Source organism: Camarhynchus parvulus, chromosome 2 (genome assembly GCF_901933205.1).
Source record: "Camarhynchus parvulus chromosome 2, STF_HiC, whole genome shotgun sequence".
Classification (NCBI taxonomy): Eukaryota; Metazoa; Chordata; class Aves; order Passeriformes; family Thraupidae; genus Camarhynchus; species Camarhynchus parvulus.
In genome coordinates this window covers 34,401,033-34,426,656 of record NC_044572.1, presented here as the reverse complement: position 1 = coordinate 34,426,656, position 25,624 = coordinate 34,401,033, and the positions used below count along the sequence as shown (strand labels likewise).

The 25,624-nt window shown below is 42.7% G+C and overlaps 1 protein-coding gene across 1 annotated transcript in view; it reads left to right on the top strand.

Moving 5' to 3' along the window:
* Window positions 1-402: 402 nt before the first annotated feature.
* The window catches only part of JAZF1 (JAZF zinc finger 1), a 187,799-nt gene continuing 162,577 nt past the window's right edge, over window positions 403-25,624 (top strand). Inside the window, exon 1 of the mRNA XM_030943726.1 lies at window positions 403-642. Coding sequence (XP_030799586.1) covers window positions 528-642 — 115 coding nt within the window. The 5' untranslated portion in view covers window positions 403-527. The remainder of the gene's footprint in view (window positions 643-25,624) is intronic.

Here is a 25,624-nt window from a genome sequence, read left to right as displayed (position 1 = left end):
GCGAGCCCTCCGGGGCGGGCGCCACCTTCCCGGCCCCAGCAACTGCCCCAGAGCATCTCCCCTCGCCCCGCCGGCTGCAGAAGCAGACCCCAGCCCCGCCGCTGCCTCCGAGAGGCTGAGGGGGAAAGTTGTCCCCGCTGCCCCAGCCCTGCGCGGGGCCGGACGAGGCGGCGCGGTGTCCCCCGGCGGCGGAGGGCGGCGCGGGTGCCCTGCTCCTCCCGCCGCCGGCGGCCGCCGCCGGGGCAGCACAGCTGTTACAGAGCCGCGCTGGTCCCTCCTCCCAGCTGCGGCTGCCTCATCTCCCCCCACCCAGCCCGTCCCTCCCCTCCGCCGCTCCCGACGCTGCTGCTGCTGCTGCCGCTGCCGCCGCCGCCACCTCCTCCTCCCCCCCCCCCACCCCCACCCTCTCTCTCGCTCCCCATCTCTCTCTCTCTCCGTCCCGTTCCCCCCCTGCCCCCGCCTCTCCCCGCCCTGCCGCCGCCGGCCCTGGCAGAGCAGGCACCGCAGGGGGATCTCGATGTAACACCATGACAGGCATCGCCGCCGCCTCCTTCTTCTCCAATGCCTGCAGGTTCGGGGGCTGCGGGCTCCACTTCCCAACCCTGGCAGAGCTCATCGAGCACATCGAGGACAACCACATCGGTGAGTGCCCGCGGGGCCGCGGCTGGGGCAGGGCAGGGCAGGGCGGGCGGGGTGCGCGGGGGCCGCGTGTGCGGCGGCGGCGGCGCGGGGCGGGGTGGGGGGCACAAGGTGCAGCGGGAGCCGGGGCGCGGCGGCCGCCGGGGGAGGAGGCTCGGCGGGCGTAGAGTGGCAGGAGCGGGTCCTGCGGGCGACGTGGAGCGCTCTTCGGGGAGGCGGCGGCGTGCGGCGCGGCGGCACGGGTGGGTGCGGGGGAGGCGTGCAGCCCGCCGGCCCTGGCAAGGGGGAGTTAGTTTGCATTGGCAGGAGGGAGCGCAGGAGCCCGGAGGAGGAGGCGGCGGTGGAGGAGGAGGGAGGAGGACGGGCACAGCACGCCGCCTGCTGCTTCCGCCCCGGCGCTGGCTGTCAGGGCTCCGGGGAGGGAGGGAGCCGCCGCCGCGGCAGCCATTCCGCTTCCTCCTCCTCCTCCTCCCGCCGCCGCCACTGCGTCCTGTCAGCGCTGTTGCTAGGTGTGGCGGCGAGCACGGGTCGCGCTCCGGCCGCCGCAGCGCGGGAGGAGCCTCTCGGCGGAGGCACCGGCGTGCAGGAGCCCAGGGCATGCGACGCGGTGGGCGTGGAGGGAGCGCCCGGCGGCGGGGCCGGCGCAGCCCCCGGGGCCGGGCGGGCGGGAGGGAGAAGAAGGCGGCCGCGCCGGCTGGGACCCGCAGCCCCGAGCCGCAGAGCCCAGGCCCGGCCGCGCCGGAGCATCACCTGCGGGCTCCCCTGCGGCCGCCGCCCCGCTCCTCTCCGCCGCCCGTCCCGCCAGGGCCGCGGGGGCGGGGACGCGGCGGGGCGATGACTCGTCAGTGCCTTCCCGGCGCGGGCGCCTCATGGGCGGCGGGCGGGAGCGTGCGCAGGGGCGCCGGGGCCGCCCCTCGGCGGCGCGGGCGGCGCCCAGGGGAGGAGGGGGCGGTGCGGCTCCCGGCCGGCCACGGGCGCCAACTTTCCCTCTCCCCGCTCCGGCGGGACCGGCCTGCCCGCGCCCGGCCGGGCCTCGGGCGTGCCGGAGCGCAGGGTCCGCCGCTAAAAGCATCTCGTCCGGAGCCGGGCGCGGCACTGCCGCCTGCCCGCACCTTCCCGCCTCGGCAGGTGTGCTGCCTTGGCTGCTGCGCTGCTTGCTTCCCATCTGCATCTTCCCCACTTTCTTTTTTTGTTAGTAAAATACGGCGCTTAAACGATCAAAAAACGAGGTGCTTCTTTGAGGCAGACTAAGTTTTAAAACTAGGAGAAAAAATGCAGAAGTTTTAAGTACCTAGGGACTAAGTGTTTCACTAGAAGTATGAAGAAATAGTACTGCTACAAAACGACGAAGCTAGCATGCATTTCAGTTTATTGAAGTTTTAATAAGCCTGCCTGAATAACTGAAAAAAAGCACTGAAGCTTTAATTGCAAGTGTAATGTTACATTAATGTAGCGTTATAGGTCAGCAAGATGAAAGGTGTGGTTCTCATAATTATCACGATGCCTAGTGTGAGGTAACAAAACCGCATACCGCAAAACTGTGTAATTTATGACTTGACATGGTGCAGGTACACCATTGTGAAATTGTTGGATTTTTTTAATCTCGGATTCTTAGCTTTTCCTGTACTGTGCATCACATTACACCAGAAGAGCTTACGGGAAACAGTTCCCCAAAATGAAAGTTCATAAGTCATCTTACACGTCCCTTGTGTGGATTATCAGCCTTTAGGTGCCACAGCCCACAGGGTGTCAGAGAAGATACAGCCCTGCCCACGTGGTCTGTCCGTTTCTGTTTGAGTCCTGATCAGCAGTTCTGAGACTTCTTTGCACAGAAGGGAACTTTATGTTGAAATGCCATATTTTGAATAATTATATATTTAATGCTATAGCCAGTATTCATTAATTTCACCTTTTCTCGAAGTTAGAGTGTTATCGATTGAGCATGCCCACATTTAATAGAGTGTCATCTGCCAAGGCTTCCAGGACACACATCTGAGGCTCTGCACATGGTGTCACAGAAGCAGCTGATTTGAGTACAAACTGCTGGGGTATGACATAAGGTTGCTTGTGCTTCATTTTTAACATTTCACCTCTGCATGACAGCAGGTTGAACTTCACCTGCTTGTGAATACAAGATGTGGCAATGTTATGTTACCTGTATGAGGCCCTGGGAAAATCAGGAGTTGAACCAGTGACACTGAAGTTCTTATGTGAAGGCTCAACTCTGTGGTTTGGTGTGTGCGAAGAACTCCTGCCACAGCCTAAAGGATGATCATCTATGAAAACTCACCAGATAAGTGTTCAGCCAAAAGGTGATTAACCTTTCTGAAAGCAACTGAGAAATAAAGGACTAAATGTCTGCATAGGAGCTTATATTGGAATTACTTTTTCAGGAAAATGATGCAGTGTCCAGCTTTTGCCATCATACAAGCCTAGAAATGTGTGCTGAAATATGTTGCTATAAAAACGGACTGTATTTTTTGGTATATGGAGTAAAGAGTAACATGCCACGTAAAAATAGGTTGCTTTGGACATTCAGCGCGTGCTGCAGGAATAAAGAAAACTTGATTGAGTTATATTGCGTTATTAGTTTAAACTGAAGTGGGTGATTGCTGGGCGGCCAGTGTTTCAGCACAGATAACAAACCTGATGCTGCAAACAACTGTGTGTGGGGAGGCGTGTATGGCACAGGCCCTAGGTGGTCTGGCTGCTGCAGTGCTGCTGCTCTGCCAGCTCTCATGAGATGGGATAATCCTTCACAGCATCAGTGGAGTGCTGGTAGGAATGTGCTCGTTTCACAGAGCTGTACTGTGTATGTGAAAAGTGGGAGCAAACACTTAATCAAGGGATTTTTTTTTTGTTTTGGTCATCCTTTGGAAAAAAACTCAGCTTAGCATAAGGAATAGGAAAAGAGACAATAGGAAGAAATTGGTGCACAGGAATTCTCACCTGAGCATGAGGAAGTACTTCTCTATGATGTGAGAGCCTACTCACTGGAACAAGCTGCCCAGAGTGATAGTGGAGTCTCCATAACTGGAGATACTCTGGAGCCATCTGGATGTAATCCTGTGCCATGTGCTCTAGGATGACCCTCCTTAAGATGACCCACTGTGGTCCCTTCCAGCCTCACTGGTTCTGTCATTCTGTTGTGGCATTGTGGAGGCATTTCTGAGCAACTCTGCAGCTGCTTTCTTTGCTAATAAAACTAATGAATAATCATATTTTAATGAAATAATTCAGTGTACAGTGGTGTAGTTTGGGGTTTTTTTCCACCTACATCTTAGTGACCAAGTAAGAACATACTGGTTACTTGAAAAGGTATCATTTGGGAGAGTTGTGGCCACTGGATGAAGTATTCAACTCCGAGGTGGTGCCTGAGTGTGCATCAACACATCAGCTTCTTTCTGGGTTTTGCCTTTATAGATCAAAGACTTGGGAAGAATTGGGGTCACTCGGAAGCACTGCTCTGGGGTCATTCATAAGGCAGGCCAGGCCCTGCTGGTGTCCTCTGCAATGAGACTGTTCTGCAGTCCATACCGATACTACTAAACAGTGTATTCACATTTTCTGTGGCTCACAGCTGGAAATGGATGTTGATTTAAAACTGCTGATTTGCAGATGCTTCTCTGTCAGCTTTTTCTACCAGCACGTTGTCCAAGCAACCTGAAATGCTGTTACCTTCTCTACAAGTGTACTGAGAAGGGGGGCTTTTGGCCTGCCTTGCTAGGCTGTCTCCCTGCCTCTCAGTTTTCTCTGCTCTGACCCCTTGCAGGTAGCTTGGTTGACTTTTCTGACATTCTGAAAAAGGCCAAATTTACTACAACTAGCCAGATTTAGACTGTCAAATGGAATGGACTCAACTCCCCTAAGTAATGTCAAGAGAGGAGCTAAATGACCCCCAGACCCGCCAATTTTCGACTGCCACATACTCAGCTGTGACAACCTGGCAAACTTTGTTGTATTTCTGCAGTCCCATAGTGTCTTCAGCTATGATGTTGGGACCAGCACAACTGCTTCCACAGAGTGTTTCTGAAAATATACTTTAGTCTTTTGTGGAATTTGAGCTGTTCATAGAATTTCCCCCAATTTGTTTCTCCCTCAGTCTATCTGCAGTTGAGCTGCACTCTTTAGAGTGGAGTCAGGTAACTCCTTGGTTGCTAAGACTAAGTTTACTCTGATGCTGAAGGACCAATATTTAAACTGAATCTCTTCATCAGATTTTGACAACATTTATTTATTTTGCATGGCGTTTGTAGTAAAATACTTTAAAATCAGGTGAGGTTGCTGTTTGTATGAGGCACTCTGTGGTCACTTGGTTCATGGTAAGTGCTGACATCGTATATGTGCCAGTGTAGCTCTTTGGCTGATATGAGCAATCCTGCTTCTCCTGAGGCTCATCAAGCATTGAGGAAATAGATGCAAATGAAAGGAGTGTCCAAACATGTGGTGGTGGGCTAGAAGAGGTGGAAGAGTGGATAGAAAGAGAGACAAAACGTAAATCTGAAGACATTCCTATCTAGAAGTAGAGTTTGAGAACTGTATTTCACTGAAAATACTAGAATTTGAAGGGAACAAAAAAGACCATCTGCTTATACAGTAATTGCACAAAAAAAAAAGTGATCAACTGTTGCTGAACATTTTATTACAGCTTTGCAAGAAGTCCCAGTGCAGGACAACTTTCATTGGAGTATTTTTATAGTGTTGCTGTTGGAACTGGGAGCTTCTCACCAAGCTTGACTGATTCCCAAATACTGGGATGGGTCCTGCAACAGAAGAGTACTTGCTGTGGGAGCAGAGGCAGCTGCTTTTGTAAGTGGTAGGATTAGCAGGAAAAATAAAACTTCCTCCATAAAAGAATAATTGCAGAAGACAGACCAAAACCTTGCATATAAAATACTACCCATCTGGAAAGTTCAGGTCATATGGAGGGAGAAAGACTCTTATGAATTTCCATGTTTGGTGTTTGCTTTGACATCTGCTGCCTTCAGTGACTTCAGTTCTTAATATTATGCAGTCAAGGGGCCAGATTCCCCAGCAAAGAGCTCAAGTAGTTGGATGAGCCATTGGCTGAATGCATGTAGCTTTCCTAGAGTTGTCACTTTCAATATTTTCTCAGGCACACTACTAACAGTATGATGTCCTCACCTTGATAGTTATGGGTGTTGGATGATGCTCTGGCTGTGAGCACATGCTAAAATGTCATTTGGTGTTGCTAAAATGTGGGCTTTGCTCTCCCCACTGCCGTGTTGCCCAGACTTGGATGAAGTGCAGTCTGACAGAGGTGGCAGCTTCTATATCGGAGCTGACTGCATGTTGTATAAAACAAGCATAAAAAGATGCACCTGTTGTATGTTGCTAAAGATGAGGATGAGAGGCTGCACACCAGCATCTATGCAAGGCCTGGAAACCCAAGTCTGTATGACAGATCGTGTTCACTTAAAGCTGAGCTCTTTACAAGAGTGTGAATGTAGTTTAAGTGGCTGCCATCATGTAACTTTCTCTTAGCATTTGCTCAATGTGTAATTTAACATTTGGAGTTGAGGCTGGCTGTTTTGAAAAGGTGGTAGATCTTAACTTCAGGCTTTTTACACCAGGAGTGGTGTGGCAGGTAGGTACATGGAGTACTCTCAACAGCGTCTGGAGATCAGAGGACAGACCCACACTTATGTGCACGAATGTGTGTCGTTGCAAAATAAACAAACAAATATGTGCATTTGCCTCAGCAGGAGTAGTAATTGTTGTTCATGAAACGCAATTTATGGCTACATTTAGCTAAACTTCATCCTCTGCCCAGTACTTCTGCAACTGTGGTTTTTGTTTCGTGTTTAAAATGCATTTCACAGCAAAGTGGAAGGATCTGTTTTCCAAGGATGTTGGTTATTTGCTTTGCAAGTTGGTATGGTGAGGAAGGCCCTTCTATCTCAGGAAGGCGTTTCTATCAAATAGTCTTTTTTTGACTAAAAGATCTAAGCAGCACTGTTTTCCCTCACATGTAATCTTGAGCAGAGCAGGATTTTGGATAACTTTGCATTTACAGGTATGGCTTCTTTTGCTCTTTGGGTTTGAATGTAGATTGTGATAAAATGTAAATGTGACTCTCATAACAAATTCTAGAATATATTAATTGTATGGAGGAAAATTGAATTGTCATTAAAATTAGACTAAAAACATAATTTTTTCATACTTCTGTGACATGAAATTTTTTCTTGCTCTGAAGTTACCAAGTACATGGAGGATAAGATATAAAGTGTTTGATGGTGTAAAGCCTAAGTCATGTATTTTCTGGGAAGGAAGGACTGAAAGCAAACATCTGTGAACATGCTGCAAACTGATTTTTCATTTTTAAGATTGAAGGTCCCACATAAAGCTGATAGGGATCATTCCTTTTTCTTCTGCCTGCTGGAATAGCTTTGGGTGAGGCCCATTGCAGTGCTATATCCATATGATTGGTAGGGATTGTTCTTCTTGTATGCCAGCAGGTCTACAAAGAGGTGGAAAATGAAAACCTGAAGAAACATCAGGTAACTTGTAGCAGTGGCATTATACTTTACTTGTATAGGACATATTTACCTTTGTGGTGAAATTTGTAGTGATTATCATGTCTGCACTTCAGGCTTTGAGAGGATGTTTTCATAGCTAATCTCCAGTTTGTATGAGAACTGTAAAATAATCAGGTGTCTGGCAGTCAAATTATCTTTTTTTCACTTCATTTCTTGAGGAATATGAAATTATTTTAAAAAATAATAATGGTATAGTAAAAAATAATTTGAGGAAGGGGTGATGCCAGAAGATGAAGAAACATCTGTTCAATCTGAGACAGTCTCACCTACCATTCCTTCCTCTTCTAGAATATAATGCAAATGTAAACAAGTAATCAGAAGTATTTTGTGTCAAGCTGCAGAATACTTTAATGCAGAAGAAGGAAGCACTACAGGCCTGCTGCTTGCAGTATTATATCACTCCTGAATCTATTTTTTTCTTTATTTATAATTATTTTTCTTGAATAAGCTGTTTTTCACTGAGAATTAATTTTATCTGTAGTAAGCACCAGTTATTCAAAATTTGGATGATAACCATCTAAGAAAATAGCTTCTCTGTACACTTTGAGAAAGGCAGAGACAAAGATTTTAGTGTTAATTTGAAATGGCGACAATTAGAGAATTGATTTGATAAATCAGCTGTGTTTAACAATAAAGGGTCCTTGGTTTTAAAGGACTGTCTCAGTGAATAACTTCACATTAAAAATTAAACAACCAATTCCTGTTACCCAGTGCCTAATTCCATCTTGAGACTTTTAGAAATGCACTGGGAGAGTACATACAGTTTATTATGCTTTAGTTATGAGATGATGGACCAATATTCAGAGCTGTAGAATAAAAGAAATATTCCAGTTTATGGTTTAATGATTTTTTCTTGGCTATTAATATTTGTGTTTCCTGAATTCTTACAAGGCTTCTTCTTAACTTTGTGCTGTGATAAACAGGGGGAATGGATTTTTTCACCAGAGATGCTGATGACACTGCACTTGTTATGTCTCTCCTAAGTGCACAGGATGGAGTATATTACTACTGTGCAGTTTCATTTCGGACACTATAATTCATTAAAGACTGAACTGATTTAAATACAGGTTTTAGTTGTATGTTTTTAATGTTCCATTTCGTGTTACAAAGGATGGAGTAGACACAGAAGAAGAAATTTACCAGTTTAAGGGAGAAATCAAATGGGATTTTGAAGCCAAGTTGGTCAGTTCTTTATGTACAAAGAGATTAGAACTTGATTGTGGATGAATTTTGAAACATTTCTTCTGATTTTGAGAAAGATTTCACTGTGTGCTAATAAAGGCCATCTTATTTATTAAGATTTTCTTTTGTGAAAAGCTGAGCAATTTCATTTTTAAATACTGGCATTGCTGAAACTGGTCCTGCAAAATCTTTTTATAGTTTTAGAGAATATTTGGACACTTCTCAGATACCTGCCCCAAGTACTCTGTAAAGCTTGAGTAAGCTACAAATGTCTCAGTTCCTTATGGAAATTATTTTTTTTCCCCATCATATTTTGACACATAATAAATACTCTGTAAATAAAATTTGAACCTCTAAATACCCCAGTATGAAGTGGAAAGGAACATCAGCTGTTTCTCCAGCACTGTGTAACATTGTCACTACCTTACTTTCTGAGAATTATCCCAATAGAAGCCATAACCCAGAAACAGGGAGGTGGTACATTTAGGATGCAAGAGATCCAGTTTCTCTGCTATGAGATACATGAATGTTAACTCAGCCCCTTAGGGGCATTCAGTGTCGAAAACAATGCTATTTAATTATTTCAGTCATTTATTGTGATGTAATGCTGCTGTGTATGTTCGTCAGAGTGTGTGTATCAGTGCTGTGGAAGTGACCTCTAAATTCATTTAAATGTAGACTTCAGATGTTTGCCTGCTGGCAGGTGAAAGCTGCATACCAGATTACTGAAGCCTACCCTTGGTTCCTTTGTTTTCAGATCAAAGAACTGATGTTGACACAAGTAAATCTGATGACAAACTTAGAGGGAAGCCCTTGAAGTTTAGTTGGTTTTGTAGCAATATTTTGGAGAGGTGTTACAGCTTCTATAACTTGCTGTTGAGGAGAGTCTGCTACCTGATGGTTATACTGGGTTAACTGGGTGATGTGAGAGTTGTTAAGATCTCAATTTTGATGCAGAAAATAACAGTCAATCGTGCACATACTCATCTCTATTTCAGTTTGGGACCAGGGAGCTTTTCTGTTTATCCTGTTAAGCTCTGGGGGTATCTGCAGAGGATTCCTCTTTCTCTTGAGGAATCGAGTTTTTGTTGTCTGAACTTTTTTATTTTTTCTTTTGCATAGAGTAGATTACAGAGAAAGATGCATGAAAAACCACTAAGGAAAACCCCAAATAACCGCTCTTTCCAATAAATTGTTTTGGGCCATATTGCAAGAGCTTCCTGCTCACTTAATAAGTATGTTAATGTGAAGAAGATGGATTTGTGGAAGGGGAGTGAAAAATTTCCACAGCAGTGGCAGTACAGAAAGGGGGAGAGGCTCAGAAGGATGCTCTCTGTGTGCCCAGGCTGAGGGTTATTCATCAAATGCAGAGTACCATGGATGTGGCAGCATGGACCAGGCAGCTGACAGTAACAAATCCACTAAAAATTGCTTGTAACTAATGTGATATTTGAAGGGAAAAGGAAAGCTTAAATATGTTTAAAATAATATCCATGGTTGCAGATCCTTCCAGGGAGGAACTAGGAAGACTGTGCTCCTTACTGTAGTTATAAGTGCTCTATGCTCTATGAGGCAAGGTAGTGATGTGGTGAGTGAGGAGGGTGGGAAAATAATGTTACATAGAGTTTTTTGTATGTACTTTCATTTTGCAGCACTTCTCTAGGGAGTCTTCATTTTCCTGGGCTCATTGTGAGCACTTGCTGTACTTGAGAGAGGCTTTCTAGTTGTGCTGTAGGACTCTTAGCATTGTTAATAACAGTATTTCCTTTTTTCTTGGATAATCTCATAAATTGACTAAATACTCTCTTATAGATGAGAAATGCTGACACTATAGCTATATCAGTCCTCATGTTTTATCTGTGTTTTATCTTCAGCAGCCATTCTTGACAGGGCTTCCAGACTTTGGTCTCTGTCTTAGACCTATCTAGAGATTTAACTACCTGTGCCTAGTGTTCTCATTTCATGTATCCAGAATAAGCCCTTTCTTCCTGTCAGATTGTTTTTTTAATTTTTAATTTTTTTGGGGTGATTGTGAAGAGCCTGCCATCAGAACAAAGCAAATACTTCATCTTTGCTGACAGTTACCATGGGGCAGTCACCCAGGGCTCTCTTTAGACCAGATTGAGTGGGGAGATAAAGTCTGTGTTGGATACTGTGAGCTGGGACATAGTTATATGCCAGGGAGTTTTAGTGGCTTGCTCAACCTGCTTCCAGAGCCAGGGTAAATACCAGGAGCTTGTTCAGGTATGTAACAATAGTTGAATGCACAGGATGGGGAAAAGGAATTTGTTGCTGCTACTTTCTGTGGATATTTTTGGTTGCACTATTGTGTTTTAATATTAAGTGGTTGGATTTTAATGAAATCTAAAAAAAAAAAAAATAAAGTGCCTTTGAGCAGCCTTTACCCGAAGAATTTTACTTCTGCAGCCATTTTCATAACTCTGAGTTAGAAATCATTGTGAAAGAGATGGGCAAGAGGTTCTATATCTGCTCTTGCTATATCTGAATTTTTTATATGGCCTCAAATGCATTTCAGATATTGAAACAAATATAATAAAAATGACATGCATTTATAAACTTAATGAATGTTCTGGTGATACATTGGATTAATTGATAGCTGCATTTTTTTTTCTCAGAGGTGACCTGACTTCCTTTGTTTCTTTTTCTAAATAGGAACTGTAGTTCCTGTAGCATTGCCACCCTACTTCTACTTGATCCCACTGACCTCAGAAATGTAGTGGGTGTACATTTAGTGAACCCTTCTGTTCCTGCTAATGGCACAGTGTTCCAGCCACAGGATTGCTTACTACCACCAAACATTCTGGAAATGAGGGAATGACTTTTCTCTGACCCTGCCTGTATGGGAGCCACAACATCTGCATTTGGAAACCAAATCCCTTTGCTCTGCCCCACAAAGCATAACCCCTTAATAATGGAAAGGATTGGAGTTTTGCCCACAATGGTGTAAGTGGCTACTAAAAACACTTGATACCTCATGAATTCAAGATTGAGCCCAAATACACAGTTTTGCAATTGCTTGTTCTGTAGTAGCAGGTGTGCATACATATTGAAAGCCTGTTAGTATTTACTCATAATCTCTGTGGTGTTGTGTGACTAGAACCATAGCACAGAATTGAGTATACAGCTCTCTAGAAAGTATTGTCAGCTTGCATGGTGTAATAATTTAAAATTTATTATGCACTCATTGTATGCCATTAGACTTGCTATATCGATAATTAGGAACAATTCATGCTGATCTTTCTGCATGTAATTTAAAAATATTAATTGTAATTGAAGACCAGGTTATTGTTTCTTTCAGAAGCCTGCAGAGCTGCAGGTAGTTGGGAGAAGAGGAGAGAGCTGAAGAGAGGAGGTTGGGAAGAGCCCACATACTAGTTCTGTTTTGGGAAATTGATACAAGATAGTAAATTGCAGAGGTAGGAATTAAAACCCCAAACCTTCCAATATCTGTACTTTGGGAAGACACTTGTGAGGGATTGTTCATCCTTTAACGATTGAAAAAAACATCATACAAATCCAGGCTTGGAACTATTTTTTTTTTTCTTGTCAGTGTTGACTGTGGAGCAAAGTTGGACCTTTACACTTTCTTCTATTCTGTACTGCTATTCACCCCCTCTCATCACCTGACACTTCTCCTTACCTGCCAAGCTCTGACTGGTGGTTTAAAGAAAGGGATTATAAATCCTACATGGAGGAAACTCTGCTCCAGCAGTGTTTGGATTTTGATAAGGAGTTATGCTCAGCAGAGCATTCTGCTGTATGCACACACAGACCCCAGACTGTGGTGCTTGGTGCCCCAAAGTCGTTTAGCCTTTGCAGAGAATGTACCCATCTAGAAAGGTGTTACATGTGGTAGAGTTGGTGGGTACCTGATTTAGGCTTTGTAGGCAAATCTGAAATTGCCTACTGTTCTGTTACTGCTTAAAAAACCCAGAGTTTAAAAAGTCTCCATCCAGTGTCTGTGCTCACCTGCTGCTCACCTTCTGACTGTTTGTTCTGTTCTCTTCTCCTGTTGCTCCACAGGTGAGTGGTTGATTGGAGCCTTTCTCATGGCTGCTGCTTTTCTCTCCTGGAACCACTGAACCACTTCGTCCTGTGAAGTCTCAAAGCCTTCTTTTCTTGTGAATACTGATTGTTCTAATTTATTTATTTTTGGTGCTCTGTAGAACAGGTGTAGCTTAGGAACAGGACATTGAACACAGGCATAATAGGATATAATGTACTTGTGTTGTTCAGGTCTCTGTATTAACCAGATAAATACAGAAGCTGCCTGAGAAAATAAAGAAGCGGAGTATAGCAAGGAGCAAAGATGAAAAAGTCTGGAATTGAAGCAAGGGAGAAAAGGAGTTTGTGAAAAACAAAGGAGTCTGCTTTCTAAAATGAGGACTTGGTTGGGGTTTTTGAATCTCATAAGCTGCAGAGTTACCTGCCTGAAAATAACCCATGTTTTTTCTTGCTGGGCAGACACATGTCTAATTCTAGAGCAGCTGTACAGGCTACTCTCTTTCTCCTTACTCACTTTGAGGTTGAATGCTTGGGGCTGTTCAGGCAGTCTGCTTGAGGCATGTACTTGATGAGGTTCAGAGCTCTTAATGGATGTTTTAAGTATCCTTAGTTCATTGCCTGCAAAGTCATTATCTAAGTTATCCTGAAAACCTTTCTTGTTTATATTACTACATACATCCTGATACCAGATCAATTCTATGGGTTATTGCAGCTGCCGTTTCAAGCTACCTCAGTACCTCTTTTGAATTTCCCTCCTTGCATTGACCTGTCAGACTGCTGATTTTTAACTCATTTTGTGTAAATCATGTTACTTAAGAGCTACATTAATGATCTAGATGTGGATAACTTCCCTCTATATTTTCATTTTGAAGCAGAGCTTTACGTATCAGAGAGCTGAATTCTTTTGCTTAGCTTTCCGGCTCAGGATACTGAGCCCTGAGTGCTTAGTCCAAAAGCGTGGTTCTGGTACTGAATGTGGGTGCTGAAGCACTTCTAGTAAATAAGCAATCTCCTTCTCAGATATGTCATATCCTCTTCCTGTTCTTCCAGGAATACTGTAGCCTTTTTTTTTAAGCTCAGTTCTAAAGCCATCCTTTTTGGAGTCCTAGGATTTGTTAAATGTTGGGCTGGTAGCCCATCCTTCCTAAACAAACATCATTTTGTTGCTATTGTAGCAGACCTGACTTTCTGCCCTTTATTTTTCTTTTTTTCTTTTTATTTATTTTTCCTGCCATTTCTCTTACCAGTGATTGCACAGTAGAACACCTTTCTTGTCAAGATCATAAAAGTCTTTCTTTCTGGATACCCTTTGGCTGCTTTCTACCTTGGGGGTAGGTAGCTTAGTGGAACAGACTTGTTAATGACAGCTTGTTTGGGAGGCAGTCTGTTTATGTGGACTTACTCTGATTTCCTCACTGTGACTCCACTGAAGCTTCCCACCTTTGAACCTCTGGTGTTAAGCAATCCAACATCTTTGCGTGGTGGCAGTTTTTAGAGTCCATTGGGCAGGGCTGATTAGAAGCACTCAAGAAAGCAAATCTATTGTTTTGAGTTTGGTCTGTGTTTTTTTTTCCCTTACATTTTATGGAGAGCAGAATATGAGCATTAAGACCATTGCCAGAAGGTTTCACGCTTGAATATGGCTAGATACAAGCCTGATTTGGATTCCTTTCCAAGACAGACTTTTATTTCCCAAGTATCTGAGATAGCCCCCATTTGAAAACACATTGAACTGTTCTGTGTTACATATTTTGAGCCCCACAATGTCTTAGACCGTGGCAGAGGAGCTGCTTTCTCTCTATGTCCTTGCAGTGCAGTGGAGTAACATATGTTGTTGATTACTGGGAAGATAAAGCTGAAGTCTCACAGTCCCCCTGTCTCACTGCTCTCTACTAAGTCGGTGTGGTATCATGATTGTGTGGTAGGATGAGGAAAAGGATTCCTACAAACAAAAGAGCTCCTGAGTAATCGTGTCCTGAGCAATACATGTTTACGTGGGCAGAACACACTTTGAGCTGAGCATATATGCCTGCAAGTTCCATGAAACCTAGCTTGCCCGTGTGATAGCTCATGGTGAGACATCATATGGGCAAGGGAGAGCATCTGATGCTGAGACACCAGCACGCTTTGGTGCCTTCGGTTGTGTCGATGCTTGCAGGGCTGTCCATCCCTGCCACAAAAATGTAGTTAAAAATGAGATATGCTGTAAAGTGCATGTTTGTCAATTGTGTTAAAGTGCTCAGATAATCACACTGATGGTCCCAGTTTAAGGAGTTAGATAAGCAGCACAGTGGTATTTTGTGATATTTAACGTTCAGTCTTGAATTTGAGAATCAGTTGTAGACATTTCCTGAGAAGCAGCAAGTTTCTACATGTTTTGTGATCTGCAAGGTTCATGCTGAGTTTGTATATGTGGCTGGGGCTGATTCTTACCAGTTCAAGTTTTGAGGGAGCGCCATATACAGAGGTCCTCTGATGCGGAGTAAGACTTTCAAATAAGTACAGTCTTTTCCTGGTGATGTAAACTTGTGGTGTCAGTTTAACCATGCTATTTTGAACTGGTTATAGGATAATGAAAACAGTGTTCTGTGCTTCCTGAGTGTGGGTTACCAGCGCTGCACTCCACGTTTAGCTGTGAATACAAGATTTCGGCATTAAGTTTTCCTTCTCATCATATATACAGTGTTCCTGAAGAAGTAAAGGTGCCAAATATGAGCTCTAAAAATCACCAGTGCCTTACCACTAGATAGAGATTTCTGTGTTGTTTCCAACTTCTATAACTTCTCTGCATCCAGTTTTAAAAATAGTTGAGCTGGATCAAGGATTAGGAGTCTTGTATTTTTATTTGCTATTTCTGACTGCTTTCACTGACTATAAGTGAACAGATAAAGCATTGTCTGTGAAAGTTAGCCAGCACTTTTCTGTCTATATATGGACCACAGAAGAAATTAATCTGTTTATTAAATACAGTGTGGAAGTGGAATTTACATGTTTTTGTTTCTGTGTAACTGTGAACCAGCATTATTGGTGCAGATTCTGTTTAGTAGGGTAAGGGAGAGGCTTTTTGCAAAGCAGATTGGACTGAAATCCAAAATATTTGTATCTGTACAGTGCTAATGGGTCTGAGGTTTTGTAAGGTCTGTTACTTGTTCTGCCATCTAATTTCTTCCTTTATGGCTGTTTAATTTGGTTTAACAGATCTGGAACTTCAAGCTTCAGCAGTGATAATGTAAAAGAGAAGATAAGAAAACGTCAGCTCTAGGTGATGGTATTGTGTTTGGGGTGTAGAAGAAAGGGCTTTTTCCGTTGTTTTTTTGAAATCTCGGCCATCTTTCCCTTTTTTACAGAATTTACAGAATCTTTCTACGGATCCTAAAACTGGTGAAAATACTAATTCTCAGTTTTTCTGCATCTATTCATGTCAGTGTACATGTGAAAACATTGTTTTGGTTATTGGTCTGATTCATGAGCATTCACCTTGGCTTAGCAGGGGGGAGGAAGAGAATACATTATTGTGAAAGAAAATGTTTGAGCTCCTCGGTAATAAAGTAAACATAGCTTACACTTAAGCAGGAAGAGTGTTGGTGGATAACAATGGTAGAATTACAGTTTAATTGGTTGACTGTAATAATAAGCATTAGTGTTTGGCAATGTGTTATTTCCATTTAGAAATGCAAGGATTAGATGGCTCAGCAAACAATGGAGCAGACGTGAAAGCAGTCCTGGGCTAGTGGCAGGGCTGGATCTTCTGCTCCGTACAGGAATTGTTGCGAGATGCCAGGGAGGTGTGTGGGCAGGAAGGATTTGTGCATGTAATTTGCAACTCTCAGAAGCAAAACCTTTGGATGATCCATGACACTTTTGGATGGAACACGAATGATTTCTCTGCTGCAAAGATTCCATTGAGGATATCAGGAGCTCATAAATAAGTCTATACATAAATATATAAACCAAAACACATACATGCATGAAGGATGTTTATAGTTCCTTTGTCTGCATGTAAATATGTGACATGTAAATAAATATTTTGGTTTTGGTTAGGGTAAGAGACTGAAGTGCAATTTCCTGTTCAAAGAGGCATGATCGCAGAATTCAAAAATGAGTTTACTCTAGAGTAGCTAAATGCCTTCTATTTCTGATGGCCTTTTTCTTTTTTTTCCTTTTTGTTAACAGATAAAATGACTATACTCTTGACATTATTTTCTGTAACTCAAATCATGTTGCTTAGGGTTTGCTAACTATCTCAGGTTGATAACTATCACCTTGGTTCTGAAGGAGAAAATCTTAAATGGTCCAAATATGTGGGCAGGTGAGGCGAACTGTAGATATTTATCCCAGCAGCCATGTGTTTTAACTTCTAAGCTTTGTGTTGTGTCTGTGAGCTTTAATTTCAGAGCAGTGTCTGTGAGACCATTTCTGACTTCATTATCTTTATTAGTTGCTCTGTTTATTTCTTCCTGTCTTTTCCATTTCACGTTCTTGTATTTCTTTAGTTTTGATTTTCTCCTTTCTTTTTAAATGTTCCGATTCTAAAAGTTTATCTGGTTAGAGCTTTTGATGTGACAAACATTGAACAACTTTACTATGCATCACCTACAGCTACAGTAGAACTTGATGACTCTGTTGCACATTCTTGTAGCTGCATGGATTTGGCAGTAAATCATTGACTTTTTGACACTGATAACCAGAAGCTGCTGTAATATAGCATTAGTAATACTTGAACCTGGCTTGAAAAAAGTAATTCAAAAAGTTGTGTCTTGAAGAAGGTGGAGAGGAGGAGAGAAAAGTGACAGCACACCAGTTCTCTGAAGACCAGAAGGATGTTGCATGTAGTGAGTAAAACCCCTGAGACTGTCAGAGTAGGAGGAGCATGCTGAAGGCAGGTATGCACAGTTTCAAGAGGGATGATGACAGCTTCGCAGGGAAGTGCAGAAATGGCTGTGAGTTAGACATCAGCAGAAGTAAACTGCCTCTCTGTCTCTCTTGTGAAGTGACAGGATTTGGCTTCCATTGTGTGTGCTCGGACCAATCCACTGTGCCAAAAATAACCCTAGGAATGTGAGCCAGAGATGGGCACCCCTGATGGGTAACAAGGTAACAAGGTTCCTGAGTCTCTAATAAGGGTCTGAGAAGTACTTTATCTCTTTTTTTAATGATCTGGGATTATATTTGACTTGGAGTAACAGAAACGTGGTCCTGCCAGGTTGTCTTTGCCTAAAGAGAAAAACTGCAAGTAGAATTGATGAATAAAACATAAGTAGTAGTGGGGCTGAGATTGTAGAAAAAGACTTATTTCCTGCAGTTAGCAAGCCTGCTTCCTCTCTTCTATTTTGTTTTTAATTTCCATACCTCATGTATCCTTTCAGTTCTTTATAAACTTCAAGAACTGAGCTAAATAGAGTCTTTGATGCTGGGGTAGAGGATTACATTTGCTAGTAAGAACAGATTAGCTAGTTCTTTTAAAACAGAGCTGTCTTAAAAGATGTGAAGAGGGCTTTAAACTAAAGTTGGTGGGGGAGGGGAACTTCCATCCATCCTACTCTTACCAGTTTGATGCCAGTGCCAGCAAGAGATGCCCAGAGCCTGGACTTGGATTGCAGGTCAGCAGGAGAGCTACTGAAGGGTAACACAAAGGAATTGCAGCCACTCCAGGCAGCAAGTCAGCTCCATTACGTCAACACACTGGAAGGAGGGGATGGCATTCAGAGTGACCCTGACAGGCAGGCCTGTGTAAACCTCCTGAAGTTCAAGAAGGTCAGGTGCAAGGTCCTGCAGATGAGTCAGGGCAGTCCCAAGCACAAATACAGCCTGGGCAGAGAATGGACTGACACTAACCCTACGAGAAGTACTTGGGGGTGTGGGTGGAGGAGAAGCACAACATGACCCAGCAGTGTGCACTTCAGCCCAGAGAAAGCCCAATGTGTTCCGCGCTGCAACAAAAGCAGCGTGACCAGCCAACCTCTGCTCTGCTCTGGTGGCGCCCCACCTGAAGAAATGCATCCAGCTCTCAGGTCCCCAAGTCAGGAAGGATGTGGACCTGCTGGATTGGGTCCAGAGGAAACCACAAAGATGACAAGAGGGCTGGAGCACCCCTTGTATGAATACACTTCCACAGATGTTGGGGTTGTTCAGCCTGGAGAAGAAAGAGCTCCAGAAGGCCTTACAGCACCTTCCACTACTAAAGAGGGCCCCTAAGAAGGCTAGAGAGGGGCTTCTGGCTAGGGTGTGTAGTGATAAGGTAAGGGCAATGGCTTTAAACTGAAAGAGGGTAGATTTAGATTAGATATTAGGGAGAAATTCTTTACGTGGAGGGTGATGAGGCACTGGAACAAGTTTCCCTGAGTTGAGGATGCCCTGTCCCTGGAAATGTTCAGGGCCAGGCTGGATGGGGCTTTGAGCAGCCTGATCTAGTGGAAGGCATCCCTGCTCATGGTGGGACACCTAGATGGTCTTTAAGGTCCCTTCCAACCCAAACCATTCTCTGATTCCTGAATGAATTGCTTTTTCACCCAGAAAGAAGTGTCAAGTTCAGTTGTCAAGTTGCTAAAGATCAAAGTGGGCACTGGTGAACAGGCTGTCTCTTAATTACTGTCATTTTCCTCATCCTTGTACTCTTGTAGTGTGCTTATGCTTATGCACACTAAGATAAATGCAGGGATAAGCCTTTGCCTTTCTTAAATGGGGTAGCTAGAAAAGAGTGTATTTGTAGTATTTGGTTAATTGAAGGAGGCTTGCTGAAGCTACTTAGTCTTAAATAAGATAGTTTATCTTATGCTCATAAAAGAAGCTGTGGCAGAAATCACAGGCATGGATCTACTGTAGTTTCTCTTTCTGTAAATCAGACCTTATTGTGGTCTGTCTGAAGGCCACCAGATGGAGTTAAGAAATGTCATGACAACTGCTCGTATTTACTTTAAGCTTGGCCCCTCCCAGCCTTACATATTCCCAACTTTTCGTTGAGAGTCTGAGTAGTGACTCTCTGAGGCTATCTCAGTCATGAGGCAGGACAGTGCCTCTGTGTCACCATTCTGTTCCTGAGCAGCACATACAGTCAGAAGTCTGTGGGATTAATTTTTTTTTTTTTTCTTGTCTTAAATCTAGAGAGGTTTGCCTACAAGACGAAAAAGCTGATATGATCTCCTATTAAGAATACAAAGTGTTTAAAAACTAATTTTCTGTGATGTTTCCAAATCTTATTCAAATACCTGTCTAAATCTGAGCTAGTTCTTCTTCTTATCTTTCTTTTTATAGTTTTCCTCTTTCCTCTTTCAGCATCGAGTTTACCATGGTTTTTGCACTCCTGTGCTACATATGAAACTCAAGGAGGAGCCTTTAACTTCACCTGCTCTGGTCTTTAATGGTGTGATGAGTGGTAATAAAACCTTTCTTAATTTAACTTTGATGTCTGTCATTGTTGGAAGTATAATGAATTGAATCCTCCCACTTAGCATATGTGATAGGCAGTTACATGTACAGCTATGGACTTCAAGCATTTTATTCAGAATAAATGTTTGGAGGTGTTTTTTCCTGTAAAAGTAGTGCCATTGGTTAATTTTAGGGTGTTTAAATTTTTCCTGAGTATGGGGATCCTAGTGTATCGTGAAGCGTGAATAAGTGTACTCTTAATTTTTAGGAGTGTCCATTGGACCTCGCCTAAGGCTGAACAATTCCTTTGAGAATACCTATGAGACTGTTCCTTTCTATTATAGTCTCTGTACAGAAGTACAGGCTGCTAGTCGGTTCCTTGTCTGCATTCAATTACGTTTAGCTGGTTTTTAAGTTTCAGTTGTTTAGAATCTTTGTCTGTGGAACTTTATTGGCAGTGATAGCCCATATGGTGTAGAATAACAGATAACTTTTTGTGCACATCTTGCCTTTGTTTTGTTTACATAGTTTTGTTCTGTAGCAAATGTTTCTCATGTTAATGAGCCTTTTCTAGAGGAACTTGTATGCTGCATGAGAGTAATTTATATTAGTTCCCAACTACAAATGTCTTGCTGGTTTAGCAACTACTCCTTCAGTCACTATCCATGGTTATGAGCTCCCCAACCTCTTATGTCAGGGTTCTGAGGTGAGAGGCCAGTTAGGAAATGATCTTTAAATACACAGCTGCTGTATCACACGCCCCAGTGGTATTTTTAATGGTAAAGCATTAAATCAATGATGTAGGTATTTCAGATTTTTTTTTTAGGGTTCCAACTAGAATCATCATTTGTGAAAACAGGATTATTATCCATCTTGTCCAAGACAGTCATAAGATCAAAGACTATTTTCCTGTATGTTTAATTATAGTAACATATGGTCAAATAAAGTTACTTTTTTAGTGCAGTGGATTCTTGGAACTCAGTGTAACTGACCGTTGCTTCCAGACTGTAAAAGTCACTTGAAAGAATGTATTAATAAGGAGAGAACAGTATTAATTTTCATGTGTATATACTGAAAGGCACTAAAAGTGCCTCTGGAAAGTTTCCAAACAAAAATAAAATAGTTTCTCAAGATTTTCCCAAAAGTCTGCATCTCCTTGTTTCTCCTATCAGAAGCTGTATTTGAATGGAGCAGCAAATGTGCAGCATGAGGGTGAGGTAAGATGTAGAACTCCTGCTGCTTTAGATTTCACTGAAGAAGACCAGCTCATATGTCATCAGAATGCATCTCCAGACGTGAGCTCTTTCTTTAAAACTGGACTCTGTTTCAAACACGAGTTTGAACCTTGTGTGGCACATAGAAATTTTTAAGCAGTGGGGTAGCAGGCAGGCGTTGGCATGGGAGGATGAAGTTTTCTTGCCTTTATCTTTCTGGGCTTCTCTCCCTTCCTACCCTTTAGGCCAAGTCCAAAACTCACTTTCAGCTCTGTTCCAGAACTGTAATTTTGAGACAGGACTGGCTTTTTGAGATGGGTATGATTTGTGCTTGATATGGATGTAAACGTTTTACTGATTATGCCTTCCCAATACTCAGCTGTTGTGCTTGTTGATTTCTTAGAAATCTCTTAGAAACTTTTAGTCTGACATGGCTAAAATGTGCAACTTGGGTGTGTAGGGGGGAGTGGATTATGGCCTGTCTAAAATACTTTAAGTAGCACCTCTAATCCAGGGTAGAAAAGATAATCCTCAACAGGCCTGTAATAGCTCTATTAAGAAGCTGTGTAGTGGAGGAAGAAAGTGTTTCTGCTTTTCTTAAAAAACATAGCACCATGAAAGATTAGGACGTGGCTGGTGAATGCTAAATTGGTCATTTTGCACTTCTGTAGCTGATGCTGTGCAAATACCCATCCTGTCAATGTGCTGGACGAGGATATGTGTATCTCAGCAAGCTATCAAGGTACCTGTCTGCATCAGTATGGAAAATAAAATCTCTATTGCCAATGATAAGTCTGTGTGGTGTCTGTAGATGTAAGATCTTGTGTTTCAGCCCAGTATCCTTCTAAGGAAGGGTGGTGGGTGGTTTTTACTAGAAAATGCTCTCAGTTTAAGAGGTTAAGTCTGGCTACTTGCTTTGTGCTGAAGGAACACTGCATCTGTTCTCAGCTTCCTGTTGACTTTAGGTTAACGAGTGGTAAACCAACCTGATGTAATGCACGTTATTGTAAAATAATACACCTCAATATGCATATTGTGAAATGCTACAACAAGAAGAAACGTGTTAACATCCTCTCTGAAGCTTCTTCTACATGTTTTAGGCAAAAACAATCTGGCTCTGCATGAATGCATGCATAACTAAGGTGTTTAATCCCAGAGTTGATTAAGTTGCAAAGAACAAACTTGTAAACTTTGGGAGTAATATATAATAATTTCCCCCCTTCCTTCTGTTTTTCTCATACAAGAGTTGCAGGTAAAAGAGGCAAGAAAACTTGCTAGGTGCCAGTGGCGACATGGTATTATGATCTTTACAGTCTGCTTGTGCTATATGTGTAATTCTCAAGTTCTGCGACTAGGAAATAAACCAGAGCTTTTCACCCACTGTACTTGCTAGCAACACAAGGAATAGCATTCAGGTACAGCTTATTGTGTTGCACTTTTAAACTGTTGGAATTTTGCATGCAATCCAAAAGGCTTTACATTTTTGTCTGTTTTGCTCTTAAAGTGGGAAAGAATGAGATGATGCAGAAGGTGATTCTCGCTCCAGTTTTCATTTCCCTATGTCTTTAGGAGGTTTGTAATAATGTTGCTGTGTACATGCAAATGATGTTAATCAGGAGATTTTGGTGTCAGCTTTGTCAACGTTTACATTCACTTTACACACTGAATTTGCATTTGAAAAGGCCTGTTATAATCAACATTTAAGGGATAACATAGTCAAATTTACATTTGATTGAGTAGAAATGTTAAGTAATTTTAGCTGAGCTGTTGCTAGGAAACAAGCCAATGTTTTTGTATTTTTTCCCTTAATCTATACTGTCCTTCTATTGGCAGTTCATCTGGTAATACAAGAACACCAACAGCCAAACAGTATAACTTACATCTTTTCTATATTTCTAGATTTATAGTTTTCCTACTGGTTATAACTTAAGGTGAAGTTTTGGAGAAATTCTCTTGTAAATTGCCTAATGGCCACCCAAGACTACTTTTTGTGTGTGTGATGAGAGGTAGGATCAGCTGTTTGACTTTTAAAAAAACCCATAAATTCTGTATCTTCTTATTATAAGATGTCTCTTTGGAAGTGAGAATGCATTTCTTTTTCTGTGGTCAATATTTAATGTTAGTCACCATTCAAAGAACATCATGCCACTGCCCAAGAATTCAGCAGAGTTTTATGTGTAACCTCTCAGGGTTTGGGTAGTACACTAGTTTTGTCCTTATCTTGGGTGATCATTTTGATAACTGTGTTATTTTCATTCAAGTGAGCAAAATTAATTGTAGCTGCAACAGGAAATCTTCCGATTTTGGATACGCTCTGGCTGTCAGTTGTGTATCTCTTGGAACTTGTAGGAGGACTCCACAGCTTGGCACTCCACAGCAGTGTTCATCTGGCAAAAATGCTAATTAAAGGGAAGAATAGTTCCTATTCATATCAGTCCCGAAGCATTTCAAGTGCATTATCTGTGTGGCGCATATAAATGTGGCGATCCCCTGAAACTTGCTACAAGGCAGTTGAAGGAATGTAGCTCCTTACAAGGCTCTCTTGCCTCCCCACCCTGCTAAACAAGACAGAATACAATTTTGCTGCAGCTATATGGTCCTTCTCACTTCATGTACCCCAAAGCTTTTCACAGGGCAGTCAGTCAGAGGCTGGTGAGCTCTCCAGACAAAGACAGCAGCTGTTACTCGTGTCACTAGCTCACCAGCATCCCTAGGCACCCAAACTTCTGCAAACCCAGGAAGAGGGCTTGCCTGATACTGTCTCCTTTTAATCCCTCCCAAAGCAGTGGTCATTCTTATCTTTCCACTTTCAGAGCCAAGTCAAGTAGGCAGGTGGGCTTCTACCCTGTATGCAGAGCTAAAGGTCTCAGCGTGTAAACCTCACAGCTTTCTGGCCAGGGTAAGAAAACTACTGAAATTAATCACACTGACAGTAGTTTTGGGGCTATTATTGTAGCAGTGCTTAAACAGCACAGGCATTGCAGATCCATGCTTCAGGAAAGACTGCAAATTCCTTATATTTTTATGGTCTCCCAGGGGTATGGGCTGCATTCCTCAAATTCTAAGTAATCCGTGCATGTGCAAAATATGTATTATAAAATCTGATCAGGCAGGGCCTACGGTCACAGTGGAGCAGATGTGGGTTTCCTTCAGTTCTTGGCACCTGTTGCATTCCTTACAGGAAAATACTGATTAAAATAGCTTTTTCTCACAACTCGTATGTCTTAAAAAAATTAATAAAATATTTGCCTCTGGGGTGCAATTTGATTGGAAAGAGAGCTCAGGCAGCTAATTCTCATTTGCATACTCCTCATTTTCATGTGTTGGTAGCTTTGAACATGCATTTCTTCAGCAGCTCAGCAGCTTTTGGAGCCTCTGACTCTAGGAAGGAAACGGAGCAAATCTGAAGAGAGTAAGGAGGACTTTGGTGAGGAGCTTGGGGTATAGCATGGTGTGCATGCCCTGGTGAGACCTTGTGTGTCTCAGTCCTGCCTCCTCTCTCTTCAAGGCATAACTTCTTGTGTCTTTCTTAGTGTGAAGTTTTGGTGGAGACAGAATGCACTTAGAGCTGTCAGCATGAGACTTTCTGTAAATGGCTATCTCTGTGTAGGAAACCTCAGGGCCTGTAAGTGTGGCCAGGTTCTCAGGTGGGATGCGTAACAAAAAGCAGAACCTTTCACTTGGCAAAAGTGTCTAGTAGTTCTGTTCAAATATTACTTTAAGTGACTGTTTTTTCCAAGAAACTTTAATATCTTCCACTGCTCCCATGTTTTCTGTAGAATACTCAAAAAGCATATGCAGTTGCCTTTTGGGATGCCATTGAATCTATCATCTGTAGGATGTAGTTGTGTAGTGAAAGATCATAGTATACTACTAGCTTGTGCTAAGTGGTTGCATCTGACTCCTTTATACTTCTGCTAATAGGTGTGGGATTTTGTTTTGCTTTATCCCTGAGCAGCGTTATACTAGAGATTGAAGCACTCTCTGATTTTGCAGTCATGGAAATGCACAAAAAATGTTCTTGTCTGATAATTCCAAATGCCAAGCTTTTATTCTGGGTCCTGGATTGCATTTTTTTGTCATACTTAAGTTTGTCTGTTGCCCACTGCTTTTCTGGGAAGGGAGAGAATAACCTAATAATGGATGCACAAATGCAAATTGTGTTGTAATCTTTTTCTTTAGATAGGTTACTTGACCCAGCAGAGTCTCATTAAGAAAGTGAGCTTAGTTCCCCTTCTAGTTCCCCTCTTTATTTTTATATTAGTAGTAAAGTCTCCCTCTTCAATTTTTTATAAGGCTGATCTAAGCACAATCTCTGAACCTCTTTATAGCTCTTTTCCTGAGTATAGGGCAGTGCTTTCACTGATGTGTTCACTGTGGGTTATCTTCAGGAAGGAAGCTCAGGACTTGGTACATGTGTTTTACTGACTGTATATTTCTGCATGCTTGTAGAACCATTTATTTTATTACTTGCTGCTTTGATTTAGTTTCAAAGAACTCTCCTTGTGCTATTGAGGTTGCTTACTGTCAAGTAATGCTAAGGGATTTACTTTCTCCCAGGGACTAATGTGTAGTTGTGTTTATTGTGTTAAATTTCCCAGTGTTTGTAGGCATCTCCTTGATGAGCATTTCCAGTGA